The 24,361-nt window shown below is 44.0% G+C and overlaps 1 protein-coding gene across 2 annotated transcripts in view; it reads left to right on the top strand.

Annotated features, from left to right (window-relative positions):
• Positions 1-22,876, top strand: part of LOC134037999 (NACHT, LRR and PYD domains-containing protein 3-like) — a 42,330-nt gene extending 19,454 nt beyond the window's left edge. The window contains exons 6-10 of one of the 2 annotated variants that reach the window (XM_062483622.1): positions 3,765-3,935; positions 6,400-6,570; positions 18,950-19,123; positions 20,577-20,623; positions 21,038-22,876. In XM_062483622.1, the coding sequence (XP_062339606.1) occupies positions 3,765-3,935; positions 6,400-6,570; positions 18,950-19,123; positions 20,577-20,623; positions 21,038-21,573 (1,099 nt within the window). In that variant the 3' untranslated portion in view covers positions 21,574-22,876. The remainder of the gene's footprint in view (positions 1-3,764; positions 3,936-6,399; positions 6,571-18,949; positions 19,124-20,576; positions 20,624-21,037) is intronic. The other variant, XM_062483691.1, reaches the window with a different exon arrangement.
• Positions 22,877-24,361: the final 1,485 nt, after the last annotated feature.

Raw genomic sequence — 24,361 nt, 5'->3', positions numbered from 1 at the left:
AAAAGGAGCTCTTTGCTAAAATAGGCACAGGTGGACACTCTACAAAAAACAGGCTCAGGAAAAACCTCGACTACTCGACTCACGACTCAAGAAGTACAACTGAGAGTGTGCTCTCTTCACCCCCAACTTTCATTCTTATATCTTTCAATACGTGATGGCCCTGTCTAGACTTTGGGCCATACATGACGCAGGTATCTGTCTACACGTTTCCTGTATTCTCTAAAAAGTCAAATGTGGTTTCATCTATTCAAGCATTTCCTAACCACATCCTCTGCATCTGTCATACTGAAACATTCTGCCTTAAACTTTTACACATTAGCAATTCTACATATCCATTTTAAGATGCACATCTACAAAGTGTTTAAAATTCAAAAAAGGTAAAAAAAGGTTCTAAAACATTTGCAAGCTATTTCTTAACATTCTTTAAAATATTATGCAAGCACTTTCTTAAAAACATTTGCCAATGCACATTCTTTCTAATAAAACACATGCGTATGCTAGAGGTCAAAACTCCTCTTGAAAACACCAAACTTGGTATATGTATGCACGGAAAATTGCAAAACCTTTATATATGTATGCAAGCATCTACAACTTTTTAATGCACAACTTGGATATACGTATGCACAAAGTCAAACACATTTGCCAAATGCACACTTTTCATTATTAAGCATTATTCTTTTTTTTTCTTTTTTTTCAAAATTGTTTCTCCAAAGTCCATCAAAACGAAGGCTCCTTCAGGGGCGTTCGACAATAGGTAGCCAGTGGAGAGAGATGAGGAGCGGGGTAACATGGGAGCGTCTGGGTAGATTGTAGAGGGGTAACTCTAGCCTGTTTGAAGGCAGAGGGGAAGGTGCCAGAGGTAAGAGAGGAGTTTAGGACATGGAGAAGAAAAGTTATGATGGAGGGGGAGATGGTTTGAAAGAGAGGGGAGGGGATAGGATCAAGGGGACAGGAGGTGGGGCGATGAGAGAGAATGAGGTCAGAGATCTCTGCCTCAGACAGGGGAGAAAAAGAGTTTAGACATTTAGTTGGGTCAGTCATGGAGGGTGAGAACCGACTGCTAATGTCGGCGACTTTTTTCTCAAAGAAGGAGAAGAAGTCGTCTGCTGTCAGGGTGGAGGGAGGGGGTGGGGGAGGTGGGTTAAGAAGGGTGGAGAAGGTAGAAATTTTTTTGTGGGGGTTTGAAGCAGAGTTAATTTTGTTCAGAAAGTAGAGGGTTTTAGCACCAGTTATGTGAGAAGAGAAGGATTTGAGGAGGGAGTGATACTTATTAAGGTCCAGACCGCCTTTGGACTTGCGCCATCTCCTCTCAGCTGCCCGAAGGGTGGACCGTTCTTCACGAATAACATCCGTAAGCCACGGGCAGGAGGGAGAAGATCGCGCAGGCCTGGTTGACAGGGGACAGAGAGAGTCAAGTGATGCAGTTAAAGTGGTTAACAAGGTGTCGGTGGCAGTGTTAGTGGGGTGGGACGAGAACTCATCAATGGGGGGGAGGGAGGATGTTACAATAGAGGAGAAATGGGAGGGGGATAGGGAGCGGAGGTTGCGCCGGAAAGTTACAAGGGGAGGGGAGGTAGAAGGAGTTGGAGGGAGAGAGATAGAGAATTGGATAAAGTAGTGATCAGAAATATGCAGTGGGGTATTTCTTCCGTGGCACGTTTCAGCGCCTTCAAATCTTCAGCTATTAAAACCGTTTCAGCAGGTTCAGGCCATTCCTGCTATGACTTTTCAGCTTTGTACCGCTTATGCTTGAATTAATATAAATCAATATTTTGATTTTATTTACTTTCAAATCCTCTCAATCCTCTTAAACTTCTTCAACTTTCAAATCCTTCTTCTTCCTCAATCCTTCAGCTACAGCCACCATTTAAACTTTAAAATGTTGACATACCCTAAACTATTTTTAAAAAATTCAGCTTTTTGATATCAAATCAACCTTTTTCAATATCACTGATTATGTTTCATTACATTTTCAAGCCGTTTCTGAGATTTACATGGGTGTGTACGTGAAAGCCTCGGGGAGCTTCGAAATCAGTTTCAAAAAGTATTTCTTTTAAGAGTAAGAGTGTAAGAGTTTTCTCCGCAGGGTGTCCAGGCTCTCCCTTAGAGATAGGGTGAGAAGCTCGGTCATCCAGGAGGGGCTAAGAGTAGAACCGCTGCTCCTCCGCATCGAGAGGGGCCAGTTGAGGTGGCTCGGGCATCTGATAAGGATGCCTCCTGGACGCCTCCCTGGTGAGGTGTTCTGGGCACGTCCCACTGGGAAGAGGCCCCAGGGAAGACCCAGGACACGCTGGAGGGACTATGTCTCTCGGCTGGCCAGGGAACGCCTCGGGGTCCCCCAGGAAGAGCTGGTGGAAGTGGCCGGGGAGAGGAAAGTCTGGGCCTCCCTGCTTAGGTTGCTGCCCCCGCGACCCGACCCCCGGAAAAGCGGAAGATGATGGATGGATGGAATTATAATGAACAAATAACAGAGAAGTTATGGTTTAGTTGAGAGTGAGTTGAGTTGAACAGTATATAGTAGGTCCTAAACTATGATGAGAGCGGAATACAAGATGGTAGGTTGAGAGCGCGTGGGCAGGGGGAAGGGAGAGAGAGATAGGTTTCTTTAGAACAATGGTAGGCTATGGTAACTAATCCTAACGAAGGTTAGGTTAAATCATTTGCAAACTAAAATCATATGTAACAAATTAAATCACGACATGCCAATGGCACAAGTAAGAAATGTAACAATATCGCAGTTACTGTTGTCAGTTTGAAGAAGAAGAGTCAAAGTTCCGTTTGTTGTCGTCAATGGTTAGAGCAAAGGAATCTCTCGTCAAAGTTCCTGGTGGTTCAGTGAGTTGCTGATTGAGAAGGATAGGTCAGATGTGTCGCGAACACTTCCGGTGAATCCTGGCGAAAAAGCAAGGTTTGCTTGTGCGTCGGGGTTTTATAATCCTTGCAAAAGGGGGTATCCTTTCGAAGGTGAACTCTTTGATTGGTCAGTTACTCCCCATCTGGGCGTCATCCTGAGATTCGCGTAGAGGTGTGAAGTGGTTGGTAACTTGAGTAGAGTTATTTAAAATGTCCATGTATTGCTTATACTTCAAAATATCACAATACAACATTAATAAATGGTTTAGTTCGTAGATTAAAATCATTTTGATATCAAGATTGACTGATTTATCATAACAGGAAAGGAAGTTACATTAAAACATCAAATTACATCAACACAGCATTAAAGGGAAAGCATACATTGACACACACAAATCCCAAATAATCCTTCTAGTGTCCACAAACAGTATTGTCTTTGAGAGATGTTTGTAAATCCATTAAATGTCTGTTTTGGATAAATCCTTTGTTTAATCCAAAGTTTTCTGGAGTAGGGAGAGGTTGAGAAAGGTGGGCCATTTGGCTGGCTGTTCTCCTCCCCTTGGGAGAAGGAGACACCAGGTCTGGTATCAGCCCCTTTGAGGCTCATACAATGCAGTCAGTCGTCCTGATGTCGTCAGTGCTGTGTCTTACTGAGGTGATCAGAAATGGCTGTGTTGGTGGTTTGACTCTCTGCTACAACACCTAGACAGTGCCAGCCTTCCTGATTGAAACATGAAGTCTGTTCCAGAGGAGAGAAGCTCTATATGAGAACACCTTGTCCCCCTGTTGTTTTTCAGCTTGCAACAGTAACTCACCACAACACCCATAGGAAATAATCAGACTGATATTCTTTATTTCTACCTCTAGAAGATAGTAGTGTTTGAAATCCATATCATGATTATCTTCTACAGGCTGTCAGGCTGTCACATCACAGAGGAAGGCTGTGCTTCTCTGAGCTCAGCTCTGAAGTCAACCTCATTCCTGAGACAACTGGAGCTAAGTAACAATGATCTGAAGGATGCCGGCATGAAGCTGCTCTCTGCTGGACTGGGGAATCCACTCTGCAAGCTGGAGACACTGAGGTCTGTATTTATGTTCTACATGAAACATTAGTAAAGTTATAATAACATAATGTATTAGTATGGTTGATTTAGACAACAGAGTTTCACTTATGGCTTCATCAAAGAGAGAACTGGAGGGACTGTCATCTGCAGCACCTTTATAGACTCTGGGCCTCATTTATCAAGCCGTTTGCGCCTGTTTCCAGGCTTTAATTGTTCGCAAAGACTGACTTAACGATGCGGGCTATTTACAAACAGGGCGCACTTGGGTAAAATCGCAGATTGCCTGCCACATGAGCGAGAACAGGCAAGTTGCGCTTTCAATATGCATTCGTGGGAGGGTCATGGGAAAAGTGGGAGGGTCATGGGGAAAGGGGGAGGGTCATGGGGAAAGTGGGAGGGTCGTGGGGAAAGTGGGAGGGTCATGGGGAAAGTGGGAGGGTCATGGGGAAAGTGGGAGGGTCGTGGGGAAAGTGGGAGGGTCATGGGGAAAGTGGGAGGGTCATGGGGAAAGGGGGAGGGTCATGGGGAAAGTGGGAGGGTCATGAGGAAAGGGGGAGGGTCATGGGGAAAGTGGGAGGGTCATGGGGAAAGTGGGAGGGTCATGGGGAAAGGGGGAGGGTCAGGGGGAAAGTGGGAGGGTCATGGGGAAAGTGGGAGGGTCATGGGGAAAGGGGGAGGGTCATGGGGAAAGGGGGAGGGTCATGGGGAAAGTGGGAGGGTCATGGGGAAAGGGGGAGGGTCATGGGGAAAGTGGGAGGGTCATGGGGAAAGTGGGAGGGTCATGGGGAAAGGGGGAGGGTCAGGGGGAAAGTGGGAGGGTCATGGGGAAAGTGGGAGGGTCATGGGGAAAGGGGGAGGGTCATGGGGAAAGGTCATGGGGAAAGTGGGAGGGTCGTGGGGAAAGTGGGAGGGTCATGGGGAAAGTGGGAGGGTCATGGGGAAAGTGGGAGGGTCATGGGGAAAGTGGGAGGGTCATGGGGAAAGGGGGAGGGTCATGGGGAAAGTGGGAGTTCCACCCAAAAAGGTGGGAGGATACGCTTAAAGTGCGCCTAATTATATTTTTTGTAGTATTTACAAAGACTGCCAGTAAGAGCGCGCCTCTATTCTGCGGGGGAAATTCTCTGCCTCTTAAAAGCAGGTGTTGACCAGGAGCGCGATTTCCTGTGTGTACAAATTTACCTTATTCAATGGCAGTAATGATCCGAGCAAGGCAAAGACATAGGCCAATTTTTTTTCCGAGGGTGTGGATGTTCTTCATGTTCGTATGCTTCATATTTTGGTTACCCGCAATGTTTTGGGGGCTATCTCGTTGTTTATGATCATTGACCTATGCACTTTTGTAAAGCTCTCTCTTGGAAGTCGCTTTGGATAAAAGCGTCTGCTAAATGAATACATGTAAATGAAAATGTTCTGCCCTGTAATATGTTCAGGTTTGCTGTTACCTACATTTACATTTATGCATTTAGCAGACGCTTTTATCCAAAGTCTTCCACTTTTATTGGTCATTTGCACAGATCACAAAAGGTAACATTGGCCATTGAATTCCTTGAGGTTGGTCTTGCTACATGTAACATAACATTAAAGCAAAAAGAGAACAGAATGCAGACAAGAATGTTACAACTTTAAACTAGAATATATACACGACCGGTCAAAAGTTTTAGAACACCCCCATTTTTAAAATTTGTATTGAAATTTAAGTAGTTCAAGTCCAGTGAATAACCTGAAATGGTACAAAGGTAAGTGGTAAACTTGCAGAGGTTAAAAAAAATAGTTTAGGTTTCTCAATTAACAAAGGAAGACAGACAGACCATTATAACCCTTAAAAGTATAGGTCTTTACTTTAGATAGAAATTGCCAAGAAAGCCAAGGTGTCAGTGAGTACAGTTTCCTACACTATCAAAAGGCACTTGGAAACTGGAGGAAACTCTGACAGGAAAAGGTCTGGCAGACCCAAAGCCACAACAGAATCAGAAGACAAGTTTCAGAAAGTCAACAGCTTGCGTGACAGGCGGCTCACAGGACAACAGCTTCAAGCACAGCTTTACACGGGTCGAAGTAAGCAAGTCTCAGTTGATGGTTGAAATGCTGCAAAATGCTGTGGTAGCAGTTTTGGTTCAAGGTGCCACTCACTCTGTGGAAGTCGTCGACTCTGGATCCAGCAAAAGAGCCCCCAAACCATCACTTTCAACCATGTGAAAATAAAATGTGCAAATGGATGTTGAACACTGATAATCAGAGTTCCAACTCAGTGCTCTTGATGTAACCCTAAACACCTAGACAGTGCCAGCCTCCCTGATTGAAACATGAAGTCTGTTCCAGAGGAGAGAAGCTCTATATGAGAACACCTTGTCCCCCTGTTGTTTTGCAGCATGCAACAGTAACTCACCACAACACCCATAGGAAATGATCAGACTGATATTCTTTATTTCTACCTCTAGAAGATAGTAGTGTTTGAAATCCATATCATGATTATCTTCTACAGGCTGTCAGGCTGTCACATCACAGAGGAAGGCTGTGCTTCTCTGAGCTCAGCTCTGAAGTCAACCTCCTTCCTGAGACAACTGGAGCTAAGTAACAATGATCTGAAGGATGCCGGCATGAAGCTGCTCTCTGCTGGACTGGGGAATCCACTCTGCGAACTGGACACACTGAGGTCTGTATTTATGTTCTACATGAGACATTAGTAAAGTTAACACAGTTAGCACACATAATATCACTTTGTTGTGTGATGTTAATTCTTTTTGACATTTTACAAATGTTGGGGTCACTAGGAAAAGTAAGACATTTGAAGTTGGGGGAAAAAAACTATTTGGAGGTTTTCCCTGCTGTTAAATATAATAACAGTCATGTTTGCCCCTTCTGACAACACAAGGGTTAATATATACTATTCCTCATATTATTGTGCATTTACCTGGACAGGGAGATATGCATCTGGCGGCTTTTGTGCTGTTGTTGTAAAATGTTCTAAGTCTTCAATCAATCTTCAAAGTTCAAAAAACGGCACTGGAACTTGAAGTTTGATGCAAAGGGTTTATTGGTCTTCAAGATGACAAAAATCCCAATAAAAGTGAGCAGGTTCCGGAACCCAACTGATCTTTACCCCCCAGGCGTCCAATTACATACTGCTCACCTATTTTCATGTGTTATTTTACTATTGATAATTACAGATGGACTCAGATCTTACTCATAACACAATTGGTCACTTGTTCTGGGGGTTGCAAAGGCACCTTAGCTTTGCTGCCTTTGACCTTGGCTGCTGGGTGACAATAATAAGTGTTTCTCTTAAAACAGGTTCTGTAGGCCACAATTACAATGAGGCTGCTCACGCTGCTTACATAATGAGGCTCGTTGTAAATCCTCCCTACTTAGGGCTAGTGCTGACCTTGTGCAGACGGCCACAGATAAGATTCTAGGCGTGGGGCCAAAAACAGCGGATCTTGACTTCTAGCTCAGGCCTCTGCCTGCGAAGGACGATGCCTGCCTCCAGGTGGCCTTCTCCCTCACTCCTCAGCCTCTGTCACCCAGATCTCAGTCAGGCTCAATATCCTCTATCGTTTAGTAGTAATAATACTAAGCTCAACTATAATAAGTCAACATATGGTTTCCAGTAATATAAAAGAATACTAAATGGGGTGAAAAAAAGTTAAATTTTCAATCAGATAAATCTATAATCATACCCATCTTCATTGTTTCAACAGTATGGTGTCAATTTCCACGTCAGTCCCTGTGGTTGACACCTCTTCCACTGCATGAAGGGTTTCGGATTAGGAATAGCAAGAAGTGTGCTTGGTGTATAATACTACTATGTAACTGTCTATTTTTACTTCAGAGGATGGTACATTTACATTTATTCTTTTAGCAGATGCTTTTAAGCTAACATCTGATCCAACAAATCTTTGGAAGATGCTGGTGTACTCCCGAAACAAGTGCGTCTTTAGCCTTTTCTTGAAGGTGGGGAGACAGTCAGTGTCTCTGATGGAGGTGGGGACATGATTCCCCCATTGGGAGGCCAGACAGGAGAAGAGCTTGGGTTGGGAGCGGGCGCTCTTGAGAGGTGGGGCCACCAGACGGTTGTCAGAAGAAGACCGTAGGTGGCGGGTAGGGGTGTAAGGCTGGAGAAGAGACTGGATGTAGGCAGGTGCAGTCCCGTTCACCGCTCAGAAGGTCAGTACCAGGGTCTTGAATCTGATGCGGGCTGTGATGGGTAGCCAGTGGAGGGAGATGAAGAGCTGGGTGACATGGGAGCGTCTGGGTAGGTTGATGGTAGCATTCCATCTGAGATGCAGGGATAGTATACTGGCCCACGATTTCTGTCGGTATTGCACCTTGCGTATGCGTACATTTAAGGGTCTCCATTATTGTGATTGTGTAGCCTACTGAACCAAACTGAGAGACCATTTAAAGGCTCAGGAAACCTTTGCAGGTGTTTTGAGTTAATTAGCTGGTTAGAGTGTGACACCATGAGTCTTCAATATTGAACTTTTTCACAATATTCAAATTTTCTGAGATACTGAATTTTGGGTTTTCATTAGCTGTCAGTTATAATCATCAAAATTAAAAGAATAAACACTTGAAATATCAGTCTGTGTGTAATGAATCTATAGTTTCAATTTTTGAATCGAATTACTGGAATAAATAAACTTTTTGATGATATTCTAATCTATTATGCACCTGTATATATAGTAAGAATATAAAATGTTATAATTTACCTACTTAGGGATAGCAAGAAAAGTGTGTGTGGTGTATAATACTACGATGTAACTGGCTATTCTCATTTATTCTGACATACTTTACTTCAGAGGATGGTAGTATTCCATCTGAGATGCAGGGATAGTATACTGCCCCATGATTTCTGTCGGTATTGCACCTTGCGTATGTGTACATTTAAGAGCCAGGGAGACGTGCACAAAGTACGCACCAAACGAACGCTCATCAAATGCCCTACCAGAGAAGGAAACACCTTGGATCACTGCTACTCTACAATCAGCAAAGCATACCATGCGGTCCCCCGAGCAGCACTGGGTCACTCTGACCACGCCATGGTCCACCTGATTCCTGCATACAGGCAGAAGCTAAAGCGTTGTAAGCCTGCTGTGAGGACATCAAAACAGTGGACCAGTGAAGCTATGGAGGATCTGCGGGCGTGCTTGGACTGCACTGACTGGGACATGCTCATGACTGCTACCAATAGTCTGGATGAGCTCATAGAGGCTGTGACATCATACATCAGCTTCTGTGAGGACTGCTGTATACCAACACGCACCAGGGTAAACTACAACAACGACAAACCCTGGTTTACAGCTAAACTCAGAAGGTTGAGGTCAGAGAAAGAGGCCGCGTTTAGGAGTGGGGACAAAGACAGTTTCAAGGAGTCGAAGAACAGGTTTAGCAAGGCGGTGAGGGAGGCTAAACGACTGTACTCAGAGAGACTAAAACACCAATTCTCTGCAAACGACTCTGCTTCTGTCTGGAGAGGGCTCAGGCAGATTACCAACTACAAGCCCAGAGCCCCCCACTCCACTAACGACTCCCGCCTGGCCAACGACCTGAATGAGTTCTACTGCAGATTTGAAAGACAATTGGACAGTCCTGAACTACCCCTTCCAACCCAGGAGGCCTCCCACCTCCCCCCCTCTACAGTGACGACTCTCTCCATTCAGGAGGGTGAAGTTAACAGACTTTTCAAGAGGCAGAATCCCCGCAAAGCAGCTGGGCCGGACTCTGTCTCTCCAGCCACCCTCAAGCACTGCGCTGACCAGCTGTCTCCGGTGTTTACCTACATCTTTAACACCTCCCTTGAGACATGCCATGTGCCAGCCTGTCTCAAGTCCTCCACCATCATCCCTGTGCCCAAAAAGCCAAGGCCAACAGGACATAATGACTACAGACCCGTCGCCCTGACCTCTGTGGTAATGAAGTCTTTCGAGCGCCTGGTGCTGGCACACCTTAAATCCATCACTGACCCTCTACTGGACCCCCTGCAGTTTGCCTACAGAGCCAACAGGTCTGTGGACGATGCAGTTAACATGGCTCTCCACTTCACCCTACAGCACCTGGACTCCCCAGCATCCTATGCCAGGATCCTGTTTGTGGACTTCAGCTCTACCTTCAATACCATCCCCACCCTGCTTCAGGACAAGCTCTCCCAGCTGAACGTGCCTGATTCCACCTGCAGGTGGATCACAGACTTCCTGTCTGACAGGAAGCAGTGCGTTAAGCTGGGAACACAAGTCTCTGACTCCCGGTCCATCAGCACCGGATCACCTCAGGGCTGCGTCCTTTCTCCTCTGCTCTTCTCCCTGTACACCAACAGTTGCACCTCCAGTCATCCGTCCGTCAAACTCCTGAAGTTTGCGGACGACACCACCCTTATTGGGCTCATCTCTGGTGGAGACGAGTCTGATTATAGGTGGAAAGCGGCCAACCTGGTGACCTGGTGCAGCCAGAACAACTTAGAGCTCAATGCTCTTAAGACAGTGGAGATGGTTGTGGACTTCAGGAGGAACACAGCCCCACTCACCCCAATCACCCTGTGTGACTCCCCAGTCAACACTGTGGAGTCCTTCCGCTTCCTAGGCACTATCCTCTCCCAGGACCTCAAGTGGGAACTGAACATCAGCTCCCTCATCAAGAAAGCACAACAGAGGATGTACTTCCTTCAGCAGCTGAAGAAGTTCAACCTGCCAAAGACAATGATGGTGCACTTCTACACAGCCATCATTGAGTCCATCCTCACCTCCTCCATCACCGTCTGGTACGCTGCTGCCACTGCCAAGGACAAGAGCAGACTGCAGCGTATCATCCGCACTGCTGAGAAGGTGATTGGCTGCAATCTGCCTACCCTCGAGGACCCTGAGGCGAGCGAGGAAGATTGTGGCCGACTCCTCCCACCCTGGACACTCCCTGTTTCAGTCACTCCCCTCCGGCAGAAGGCTGCGGTCCATCAGGACCAATACCTCACGCCACAAAAACAGTTTCTTCCCTTACTCTGTTGGCCTCTTCAACAAGGCCAAGGGACCACACTGACTCTAATGACTTCCTGCTTAAAACACACTGCTTTTTGCACTGCATTACAAAATTGTATCCTGTACATTTGTATTTTTTGTAATATTTGTATTTTTGTATTTTTATATTGTAATTTACGGCAACTTATATTTTATTTTATTGTATATTTAATTCTATTCTAATCCCACTTAGTACTGCTAGTTTATGTACCCTTAGTATAGATAGTCCACATATTTAAATTTTAGGTCCCTATATGTTTATTGTATGCACCTTCCTGCCAAAGCAAATTCCTTGTCTGTGCAAACTTTCATGGCGAATAAATCCCATTCTGATTCTCTCTCTTGGAAGTCGCTTTGGATAAAAGCGTCTGCTAAATGAATAAATGTAAATGTAAAATGTTGAAATACAGAAAGACATAGGCATGATGGTGTTAAATGATTAACAGTTATCCATGAACAGCATCCGAATATAGCAGTTCCTCTTCTCTCAGGATGGAGGGCAGAGCCAACAGGCAGTTATGTTGCTCCTTTGGAGCTGAATATGGTTACCTAATGAACTAACTAACATAATTAAATAAATACTGATAAGCATTCTCTGTTATTTTAAAATATATATTTATTGGGTAGCTAAGTTTTTTGCATAGCCTACATTTGGTTAATTTCACTTCCATTTAATTCCGCTTAGATTTTTCAGAAGAACTTGCTGTTATTTTACTATTTACATTTGACATTTATGCATTTAGCAGACACTTTTATCCAAAGCGACTTCCAAGAGAGAGCTTTACAAAAGAGCATAGGTCACTGATCATAACAACAAGCCCCAAACATTGCGAGCAGCCAAGCCGAACAAAAAGTATAGAATTCGAATTTGTTCAATGAGTGAAACACACACATGCATATAAATGAAATGTTCCCCTGACAGGGCTCTAGAGTGCGACCAATTTGGTCGCACTATGCGACCAAAATGTGTACGGGTGCGACTAAATTTTTTCCTAGGTCGCACCGGTGCACCTAACCTCCTCGCATCCGCTGTCTCTCCACAAATGAAGCGTTTGTTATCCTAAAACGGAACTGACACTCATGGTTGGATCATATCGTGGTCTAAACCAATCAGAGACAGAGATGGGGCGGGTCTTTGCCTCTGATTGGCTGTGGTCCAGATATTCCTGTAGCTCCGTGCTGTGTGATTGAAATTACGACCTGAGCACCAGAGAGTCAGTTTAGCAGACCTGGGCATTGTATGGCCCGCGGGCCATAACCGGCCACAGGCTGTCTCAATCCGGCCCGCGTGAGGTAAATCAAAAATTTAAAATAAATAAATGTGTTGAGCGGTAGTAAATATGTAGTCCTGAAAGACTACAGTGATCAGGCGATTTACATATGTGCGCTTGCGCAACCTCACCGACAGGAGAGTTAGCTGTTGGTTAGCCCTCGAAAATGAAAAACTTTGCCACTGATTAACTTTTAACAAGACATGGACTTCTAAGTATCTGTTTACTGAGGTCAAAGTGAAAAAAAAACTAACACGGACATAATAAGAACTTGACTGATTCAGTGGGCGCGGGCTGATGGTTTGCTAGTTGAACTGCAGACCCTGATCATTACCTGTCAGCTGTCCTTCGCATATCCACATCAGACATTCAGACAGATTTCGATGCACTTGTTCAAGCCCACTGGATTTCTCTCACAGAACAAAATGAACTGAAAAAACGTATTGCTTTTTGTATAAAGTTGATCAATTCCACATCTTTAACATACTGCAAAACAACTTTTCAGTGTTTGTGAAGATTAACTGGTTACAAATAAAATGAAACACTGTTGTTGTTGTTTATACTGTTTATTACTTCTATAATCTTTCCTATTTGACCTACACCAAAATCTAAAATATTTATATAAATATTTACAGAATATCCTTATTCTTCTGATAACCAGTAGCAGCTAATCAAAATATATATACTTTACTGCTTTTTACAATGGGAGAAAATGAATAGTGAGCAAATTGATGAGGCCCTCCAACACATTTCTGGTTTCTCATGTGACCCCTTGTAAAAATGAAATGCGGACCCCTGAGTTACGAAGCTGGGCCATGGAGCTAACCCATGGAGCTAGGATTTTGATGCTAGGGAGAGTGTGGCAAGATGATTTAGCCAAGGCTATAGGGCAAGAAGGCCAAATTACAGGTGTTGGCCATCTGAAGGGCATGCGACAGCAAGGTGGGACCCGCTATAAGACTTTCAGCCATGAAATGTTAGGTCTCAGTTCAGGGAAGCACTTTTAAACAGTAGCACTTTCTATTTTGAAATGTTTTATTTTGCTTAAAATGTTTTAGTTTGGTAGCTCAGTGAAGCACTTAAAATATTTTTTTTTATATATATATACAGTATGATTGTGCTTCAAATAAAAAATATATTTACCTACACCTTATTCTTGTTCATTTACATATTATATATATATATGAATGTATATGGAGCGTGATAAAAAGGAAACATTTGGGTGCACCTAAATTTTGTGCTGGTGCACCTAAATAAAAAAGTTAGGCGCACCAGTGCAACCAAGGCAACAAGTTAGTCTGGAGCCCTGCCTGAGCTGTAACACAGGAGTAAAAGCTGTCTCTGGTGTCTATTTGAGCTCTCCAACTACTTCTAGCCCATTAGCTACCATTTCACCAAAATACCATCATTCTACACCGAGTAGCCTAATATCAAGTTAGCGGTTTGCACTAACTCATAACAGAGATACCTCTGGAAAAGTTATCTAGTATAATTATAACAAGCACACAGAACTGAGTGATGAACTGCTGGTGGCGGTGGAACCCCGTCTGTCTCTGGTCCAAGTTAAAACTGTCCGCCGTGAAATGGTCAGTGCAGAGGCGGCTGTTGGAGTTTATCCGAAGCTTGCATGAGCGTGGCTCATCACAAAATCTATCCACCTATTTTTCCTTTCATTATCAATAGGGAACTTAAATGGCGTTGCAGCGCAGCTGGAGTTCTTGCATCAGGGAAGATGCAGTTGCGGGTGGTGGGAGACATCCTGAAGCTATCTAGCTGATGTAGGCTACAATAACAGTACATCAGGAGGAGCCATTCAGTGATCTGACGTAGATGGGTCAAAATGACGTACATGGGTAATTTTTTGGCTCCGCCCATTAAAACCTGATCTGAAAACGGAAGAGAAACTGTTCTACGGTCTAACTCCACATTTCAGTGCAACAGTTTTCGCGCTTTGCACATTCTTTCAGGAACTCATTTCACACGTATATAATGTACTGAGAAGCAAATCATGGAATTTGCTTTACAGGATCTTTAACTGATGGCGTCGGAACCAGCTATGTATATCTGCTCAGAAAAAATCTAAGATAGAGAAAAATGTAACGTTTAAGTCATCAAAATATGACTTGCCAGTCCAGAACAAAAGAAGTTCATGGAGGCTTTTTACTGTAGAAGTCTACCTCAGAATTCGCAGTGTATAAGGGAGGGAGTCAGATGGCCGAGCGGTGAGGGAGTCGGGCTAGTAATCTGAAGGTTGCCAGTTCGATTCCCAGCCATGCCAAATGACGTTGTGTCCTTGGGCAAGGCACTTCACCCTACTTGCCTTGGGGGAATGTCCCTGTACTTACTGTAAGTCGCTCTGGATAAGAGCGTCTGCTAAATGACTAAATGTATAAACCAGGACATTTTGAAGCTAATAAAGAGCGACTGAGGTGGGATATTTGGGTGTGCTCAAGCCTTCGGCGAGAGCACAACCTTTGTTCTCTCACATATATATTATTATTTATTGTTTATTGTTTATTTTCGCCCCCCTAAAACTCAGTCAATATTTGGCCTACATACACAACGGCGGTGTCAAAAGGTTCGTCTTGGTAGCGATTGCGTTGCTTCTATTGGAATTTACGTTCCGTTGCATGGTTTGGGCTTAAGTTAAGTTTTTGTGGCGAAAAGTGAAGCTAACGGTGGCTAATTTGCTAGCCACAGTCACTGACGTTACTAACGTCACTAACGTCACGAAAACACGCGTGACTACCTTTGGCAGAACATTTGTTTCGCATCTGTTAACTTGGGGGATAGCTAGGCTAACTATAGCTTTACTGCAAGGCAGCTGCAGGAACGCCACAAGCAAAGAGGCCAGGGTGATAACTATTTACTCATTTTACTTTGTGATATGACACACAATTGTCATGTGTAATGTACAGTATAAGCTGATATTATTAAGGAAGTACATCTACTTTCGGAAACAGTAGTCTACTATTTCACTGAAGTATTAGCATCATGACATTAGCCTGTGTTGCCCGGGCAACACATACTACAGTGGTCTATGATGTATCTGTTTTCAATCATTAAAATAAACATTCCTCACATATACATTTTCGTTGTAGGATTTATTCTGACATTAGTAAACGATTTGTTGGTGAAATTACCATTACCTGTGGTTTCAAACCAGTGTAGCTCACTGCAACGCTGTAGCTTACGCGAGACACACTACAAAAACATCTACACTACACAGCTGTTTAGGAAGTCGAACGGCGACAGAACATGTTCGGCACTCCCCTTACTTAAATCAAAAGTCTATCTAACTACTAACCTGAACTTCATTGCCACATCCTAAACGTTGTCAATCTGTTCATGAAAATAATTAATTTCAGCTTAAACCGTACAACGGAACGTTAAATCCAATTCAACCAACGCAATCGCTACAGTACCAAGACGAACACAGCAGTAGTCTAGTACTGTACCGTAGTAGTACAATTTACCGGGGCAGCTTCTCCACACAGGGCTATATCGCACTTGGCGTTGTTACTGACAATGATCGCTACCACTGAGCTTTTTATGAAAGCGATTTTCCACTAAATAAATTTCAAGCTTATTTACGTTTTTGGGGGCATATTTTCAGTTAGCAGATGGTACTGTTTGAATCGCGATTCCATCTTCTACTGCCGGTAACGTCGTAGAATAATCTTCAAAGGGGGTTCTTTATTCATGAATGAATGCAATATGAGTAGACTAAATTCCTTAAAATATCACGAGAAGGGAAAAACTTAAAAGGAAGTTTAAGTCATAGAGATTAGGTCAATTTTTACACCGGTCTGCCAAATGTATTCGTTTTGATTCAACGATGAGGCTGCCTCTTGCAGGGGAAATGAGAAGACATCTATTTCATTCTACACTTCACTCGTATTTTCAGTTGTAAATGAGCAGCAAAAAAAAAAAGCTTTTAAATCTATGTAATCTTTATAAATAAGAAGTATGCATTTTTATATAAAATATACAGAAATATCAGTTGTAAAAATGTCATTCAAAAACGGACCCCTGTGCAACCGACGCAAGCAAGCACACCCTACAATTTCCCCAGAAATTGTACCCTCTCTAGTCTTCAGTTGGAATCCAACTCAGTGAAACAAGTTCGCCAGGTAGGCTGATATTTCACCGTTTTATATGTAAAATTACATTTTAGTTGACTGAGGCAGGGTAAGGGGGAACGGGAGATAATTACAAATATCTAGGAAGAGGCAGCAGGAGAGGGCTTTGTCGTCCCAGCAGTTCAGGTGAGGTGGAGGCAGGGTAGGGAGTTAGTGTAATGGCAATGTTCTATTTTTCCAATACGTCTATATCGTTGCCATGACACAGGTAGTTTAGGACACGCAGACACAATGTATCACAGATTTTCCAGTCCTTATTTGCCGTTTAGTTGTTTATTATGCATAAGCCCTCATTGGCGTAATAAAGGTTGTATGCCGACGGCACAATCTTTCAAACAGACGATATTGTTGTAAGATTGTAGCATTCAGTCAAACAACCCCATTATATTAGCCATTTCCCAATATGGCTCATATAGCATTCAATAAAGCGTGTTTGATGCTGCCAGTACACACTCTCCCTGCGCTTGAACTTCAGAGTTTCCATCTACGTCAATCATACCAGCGCAGGTGACGACAATGTCCCTTGATTGGGGATAGCGGCCAGGTTTTGTGGAATACAAAAACACTTTTTCAGTTTGAAGCTCAAGTTCCAATAAAAGGGCGAGTTCCCACTTAATGTTTCTAGTTTTCCAATACGTCTATATCGTGGCCATTATACACAGGTAGTTTAGGAGTGATCTTACGCTGACACAATGTATCAGATTGTCCAGTCCTTATTTGCCGTTGTTATTTAGTATGCATAGTTGTAAAATGTAGATTGACATACCAGGTTTCCCAATGTCCTTGGTGGTCTGTGCTGTGGTCTGTTCTCTGGTCTGGTGAGAACTGTGTGCCTTCTGTGCCCCCTTCTGGTCACCTGTGTCCCTAAATATAGAACCCTGTGCCTCCAATGACTGCCACCCAGTGTCCAAAATATACTGACAGTTCTATCTAACCAAAATAATATGACGTCAATAAGAAACACAAATGGCTCCTACAGTTAGGAAAGTGGAAGATAGATGCTGTCTATTCTGCCGGAAAGCTAAAGGAGAACTACAGCTTATCTACAGTTTAAACATGAACTCACACAGGGAGACTTATTAGTTGATTTGGTCACTACCTCCGTATACAGAGTAATGGCCATTTTTATTTATTTTATATATGTACATCTATTAATTGTAAAGTGGTATGTTCACGTTTAGCTTTGCTACACATCAGAAATCTGGTATAACAGACAATCCCAACCAAGAAGCTAGTAGTGATATGTCGTTTGAGAACGATTCCTTCATATTGAATGAATCTTTAGAATGACTCAGGAGTAACGAGTAGTCTCAGTGAGTGATTCGTTCATCTTCTCGTGGCAGCACATCGGGACTGTTGCATTGGCTCATTAGAGGAAACAGAAAGGATTCGTTCACCTCATTCACTTTCATGTGACTGCTAGGTTTAGCATAGAAGACGTGAATGATTCGAGTGATAATTAGGCCTACAGGTTTCGTTATTTTTTACTTTACTTACAGTTCCGTGCAGTGTAATTGTTTGCCATGATAATTAAATGCCAGTGTGATAATAAGTGACAATTTAAAGTCATGCAAACTGTCATGATGTTTAATGGGGGAATTTTTGGGTTAGGGTGGTTTAGGACTTGGACCTTGCCTCACCTGGGGGCCTTACATAATGCTGAACACTATCATTCTTATACAGGATAAAGAGTTACATCTTACATTTTTCAGATATCGGATTACGTGGGTCACTCTGTCAAATGAGGGGACAGTGTTTCCTCTATGATTTTTTTTTGCAGTGGGGTCAGGTCTGTCAGAACCCCCCCCCCTCCCCTGGCCAAAAGAGTTCTAACCCTATATTTCGGAGCAGGTTAATGTAACAGTCTAATAACAAATGTAATATTGCACATATTTTCTTCCTATTTCCCCTAAAGACGTAAAGTTAGCCTACTTAAAGACACCTTACACTCATGTTTTAAATGGCATAAATGCTGTCAATTAATAATTGACGTAACAACTTATTGTAAATGGTCAGTAGCCTAGCCTATTGATTAAGGTAGAACACTCGGAAGCATGTACACTGTCTGCTTCATTTGATCTTGATAGGCTAAGCATTCTGTAGCAAATAATAACAATATACCCACTATTTATTAATTAAAACTACTTCAGCATAATAATGCACCTAAAACACAAACGTTAGCAAGGGCAGCAATCGCTATCGAATCAACAGACGAGCAATTTCGCTAGCAGGGGAAGAATACAAACAACGAAAATCACCAGTTAACTTAATTTAAATTTCCAAGAACTATAGACTAGTACAATAACAGACTTAAATGAACTGACAACATAAGTTATACGACTTACAGTTCTCAAGGACGCACACACGCAATCTCAACTGCGCTGTGAAGCGCGTGTCCGTGCTATTCTCCAACATGCACTCTAACAATCACTGCTGATAGACGGCCTAAAATGTTGTACAGCTCTATTTCTGATACCGTGGCAGCAGAAATTTAGCCGTGGCGGGACGCTGGGGGAGGTGCAGCTATGACATCACCTGCCAAATGAACCCCTCTGTGCTGACTCACTCTGGGGGCCCAGATGGATTCTGTCACAATATTGATCCTCTTTCTACAGGCTGTCAGGCTGTCTGGTCACAGAGGAAGGCTGTGCTTCTCTGGCCTCAGCTCTGAGGTCCAACCCCTTCCACCTGAGGGAACTGGACCTGAGCTACAATCATCCAGGAGAAAAAGGATTGAAGCTGCTCTCTGCTGGACTGGAGGATCCACACTGCAGACTGGAGAAACTCAAGTAAGGAGATGATTGTTTTTTATATACTTCTTTATGTAATGTTGCTTAACACAGAACATATATCAAACTGCAAATATGGACTTTTTCACAGGTCTGCAAACGCGTTTGTAAGCAGAGATTTTAATCGCCCTACGGTCTCGGTCAACTAACGTTTTAACAAATCGTGGCGGCCGGTGTTGATTCTGTGGCCAAGTTGTGGCGCACCGCCACAACTTAGTCAATAATATAAGCAAAGTATGTCTTATCTGTTTTTATATTTCATTTTCAGCTGCTATTAAGTGTGTTTTGTGCCCATAGGATTGTTCCACTTCTTCACCTGTAGTAAGACGTGTGGTTAAATGTAAAATTTATATACTGCATCAGTGTTTCCCACAGTTTAGAAATAAATTTGTCGGGGGTCACCCCGTGTCTGACCGGAGGGGAAGGGCGGTTCAAAATAATTTATTCGGTAATGATTCGTTACACAGAACATTATTATATTAAATGATTCACACCTTCACAAAATCCACACGCCCAACCCCAAATCCACACATTTAAAACCCTATACAAAATTCTAGCTGTCCTCCTCTCCTACTCTTTCTTCAATGCCTAACAAATCTATCTCTTTCTCTCCCCGACCCTGTCTTTCTGCTTGAGCAGCACTGGTTGAAGCCTGAAAATATTGTAAACAATTTCTGCATATATGGGGGGTCAGATGGCTGAGTGGTTAGGGGGTCGGGCTATTAATCAGAAGGTTGTTGGTTCGATTCCAGGCCGTGCCAAATTAAGTCCTTGGGCAAGGCACTTCACCCTACTTGCCTCGGGGAGAGTGTCCCTGTACTTACTGTTAGTTGCTCTGGATAAGAATGTCTGCTAAATGACTAAATGTAAATGTAAATATATATGCAGGTAGCAATGCTAGTGCTAAATAACTATTAAGCTGGTCGGCTCCATGACGACGGGTAAGTAGGGCTTAGACTGCTCACCTACAGAACGAAGGGGAACCCACTTGTCTAGCAGATTAAGACATTTAGCTACGGTACTAATGCTGAAGGCTCACTGCTATCACTGTCTGTCTTACTAGAACGGCGTATCTATGCGTCGTTGCTAACGTGTGCTGACGTTGTGACGTTGTGTGTGTATGTGAGAGAGACGCGTGAGTGACAGAGAGACGGAGGGAGAGCAGGGACAGGAAATGATAGTTCATACTCGCCTACACGCAAGAGAATGTCTAATTCCAGTGAATTCAAATTGAACTAACTCAGATCAGCTGTTCTGGAACCGATAACTCTGAGCTTCCCATCTCAGGGTTCATCAAGTCAGAGTTCAGGATTAGGAAAGTTTGTAAAACCTGCTTTCTGGAATACACCTCTGATGATACGAGAGAAACAACATGTTTACTTAGAAAGTCAGCTGCAAGTCACTTATCAACAGGTGAAGTGTATTTTCATAATTCCTCTGCTTATCCCTATAGTGTGGATCATGGTGGAGAGTGCTGGATCAAACCTGGCCTTAGGAAATGTGAGTATAGACTGCTACTTGGTTCTAGTACACAAGGTCATACAAGGGACAATACCATTAGTGACTTGGACACTGTCAAAAATGGACACACACACTGTAAACACTACTTTTAGAAGCAATAATTTAACACACTTACCCACATCAATTTTGTGTGTACTTCTATGTCTGTGTGTGCTATGTGTGCACATCAATACTCCTGCCTTCTTCTCCTCCTCCCCTCCCTTCCCCTCATATCTCCTCTCTTCTCCTTTCATCTCCTCTTCTCCACTCCCCTCCCCTGTCTCTTCCACCCCTCCTTTCATCCCCTCTCGACCTTCCCTCCTTCTCCTCTCCTCCTGTCCTCCACCCCTCTCTTCTCCCCTCCCCCCTGTGAATGATGATGATCAGTAATATATTGTGTCTTGTGCCCATCAGATGCCTGTGAGCTCACACTGGACCCAAACACAGCATGGAGATACCTCTCTCTGTCTGAGGAGAACAGAAAGGTGATAAGGAGAGAAGAGGAGCAGCCGTATCCTGATCACCCAGAGAGATTTGAGTACCATCCACAGGTGCTGTGTAGAGAGGGTCTGTCTGGGCGCTGTTACTGGGAGGCGGAGTGGAGTGGAGGAGGGGTTTCTATAGCAGTGACATATAAAGGAATCAGCAGGAGAGGAGAGGGTTATGACTATTTGCTTGGACACAATAACAAGTCCTGGAGTCTGTACTGTGGTAATAACAGTTACTATGCCAGGCACAATAAGAAGAGCACTTACATACCTGCCCCCCCCTCCAGCTCCCACAGAGTAGGAGTGTATCTGGACTGGCCGGCCAGCACTCTGTCCCTCTACACAGTCTCCTCTGACACACTGACCCACCTGCACACATTACACAGCACATTCACTGAGCCCCTCTATCCTGGGTTCTATGTTCATTATGACTCCTCAGTGTCCCTGTGTCAGGTAGACTAGCCCACACACACTCACACACACCGTGCTCACATAGATGTTATTGAAGATTGAACTGTATACAGTTGGAATTGATATCCCAGAGTGTTTGTAAATATTGGTGTGTAGAATGTTTGTTTTGTTTTGATTGTTGACAAACAACAATCCTGTCTTTGATCTCAGTTCCACTGAATGTGATAAACTAAATAGTGTCTTAGTGACTAAATAAGGAGAAATAAAGATGTTTTATACAGGATGATAGAAGACATGCTGTGTGTTTGTTGGTGACCCTGTGGCCCTAGACAAACACACACACACATGTACACACACACACACACACACATGCATACACTGTAAACAATACATTTAGGACCAGTAATATGACAGTATTACCCACTTGAATATACACTGTTTGTGTGTCTAGTATGATCCCCTCTCTCCCTTGACCTGCCCCCCCCCCTTATCTACTCTAACCCTAACCCACATTAAAAACTCCTTTAAAATGTGTGTCTAAGCAAGGAGGATTTTGTCAGACTGGGAACAGACTGTTGGTTCAGGCAGGAGGACTCAGTATAGTATGTACTTGATACTTTATTGCACACAATACAATACATGATTGTAACACTTGATTTGGCATTATGGTTCTGCTTGCATCGGCTCCCTGCCGCACCCAATGGAGACACCGTCTCGACATCCGAGCAGAGAGCAGCAATGCATTCCCCCTGTGAAAGGAAACACAGAACCAAGGGTGGAGGCAGCAGGATGACTGACGTCTGTGTCGCACTAGCAGTGCATATACCGGGATACTATTATACTATTAGAAAGGTGTGCCCCGACTGCGTGATATGACAATTTGCTAGTGACACGCGTCCCCTGCATGAACCAGCTCTGCTTGATTAGCACACTCTGTTGCAGTTTAGTCCAATTCACAAATTGAACTATTGTAATATTACGTGTTAATGGCATTTCATACTTGCCTTGAGCAGTGATTCTGCTTTTTTCTACAACATGGGTACATCAAGTTTTGATGGTGGTTGTGTCCGAGTGATAAAATAAATAATTCATGTGATTTAAAAGATGTTGTAAATGAATGCATTATGTGTGTAAGCAATGACAAAGTATCCACAGTTTAACTCCATGTATTGAGTTTTGAAAATGGGACGTAAGTATTGAAAAATAGGTCCTAGCGATTGTAAACAAAATGACTGTAAGCAATCTGTCCATGTGTTGATTGGCTGATGAGCTTCAACAGAGCAATGGTCTGGTGTGTTTGATACGATCTCCTCTAGGGAGAAAGGGGGCAGCATCAACATCCTGAGATGATTCCATACTGGGGAGTGGAGGGTTGGGGTGGCACAGGGGGACTTTTCTGGGCATCAGGGCCAGGAGTAGGGTGGAGGTCAGGGAGAGGGAGGGGAGGACTGGGCTCTCAGAGGAGGGGGAGGGAGGGAGGGAGGAGGGACTGGGCTCTCAGAGGAGGGGGGAGGGAGGGAGGAGGGACTGGGCTCTCAGAGGAGGGAGGGAGGGGAGGAGGGAGGGGAGGACTGGGCTCTCAGAGGAGGGAGGGAGGGAGGAGGGACTGGGCTCTGAGGAAAGAGGGAGGGGAATAGGGAGGGGAGGACTGGGCTCTCAGAGGGGAGGAGGGAGGGGAGGACTGGGCTCTCAGAGGAGGGAGGGAGGGAGGAGGGACTGGGCTCTGAGGAAAGAGGGAGGGGAATAGGGAGGGGAGGACTGGGCTCTCAGAGGAGGGAGGGAAGGGAGGACTGGGCTCTCAGAGGAGGAGGAAGGGAAGGGGAGAGTGAGGGACAGAGGGGAAAAGGAGTCCAGGGGCGCCTTGTGCTCCTGCAGCCAGCACCCCCACAGCCTCCCTCCTGCGTCCTCCTCCACCCCCCTCTCACAGGAGGAGCTGCTGCCCCCCGAGCCCCAGCCGAGTCAGGCAGCCAGTCCAGCCTCAAATGTCCTCAGGTAAACAAGACCAAACACAGATAGGCCCAGAAACCAGCTTGAGCTAGATAAGCCCCAAAGCACAGATGTGACCTGTTTAAGAGACAGAAACACTGTGACATTGATAAGAAGTGCTGACAGAACACACACAGGACTGATCAAACAGCCAGACTGGACAAAGGGGACAGATATGCAGTGACAAGATGTGTTTCTGTCGACTCATGATTAGATGGGGGTGATTTCCTTGAGTGTATAAAATGATCTCCTGTCTATTGCTCTGTGCACTCTATGCCAGGCTTTCATTTGGATTGCCCATTCATTAGTAAACCATGTACATGTAACTTTTAATATGTAGTTTAGAGTTTCAGCCTCATTATTTGTAAGGATCCCCAAAGCCCAGAGTGTGCTCCTCTCCAGACCAACATGACACAGAGCGTTCCTTGACCCTGACCACCACACTACTGTCACAACTATGCACTTCTGATCCTAGATGTACTGTATATGAGAGGCCGTATAGGCCATAATTCATACTTGGTCTCACATACACGCCATGACCTCACATATATACCATCATACTCTCACATATATACCATTATACTCTCACATATATACCATTATACTCTCACATATATACCATTATACTCTTGCACATAAACTAATTGGTCTCACATACAACACCATAACCTCACATATATACCATTATACTCTCACATATATACCATTATACTCTCACATATGTACCATTATACTCTCACATATATACCATTATACTCTCACATATATACCATTATACTCTTGCACATAAACTACTTGGTCTCACATATACACCATTATACTCTCACATATATACCATTATACTCTCACATAT

The sequence above is a fragment of the Osmerus eperlanus genome, chromosome 1, assembly GCF_963692335.1.
Source record: "Osmerus eperlanus chromosome 1, fOsmEpe2.1, whole genome shotgun sequence".
NCBI lineage: Eukaryota > Metazoa > Chordata > Actinopteri > Osmeriformes > Osmeridae > Osmerus > Osmerus eperlanus.
The sequence above is the reverse complement of the archived record's forward strand: the minus strand, read 5'-3'. Positions and strand labels throughout refer to the sequence as shown.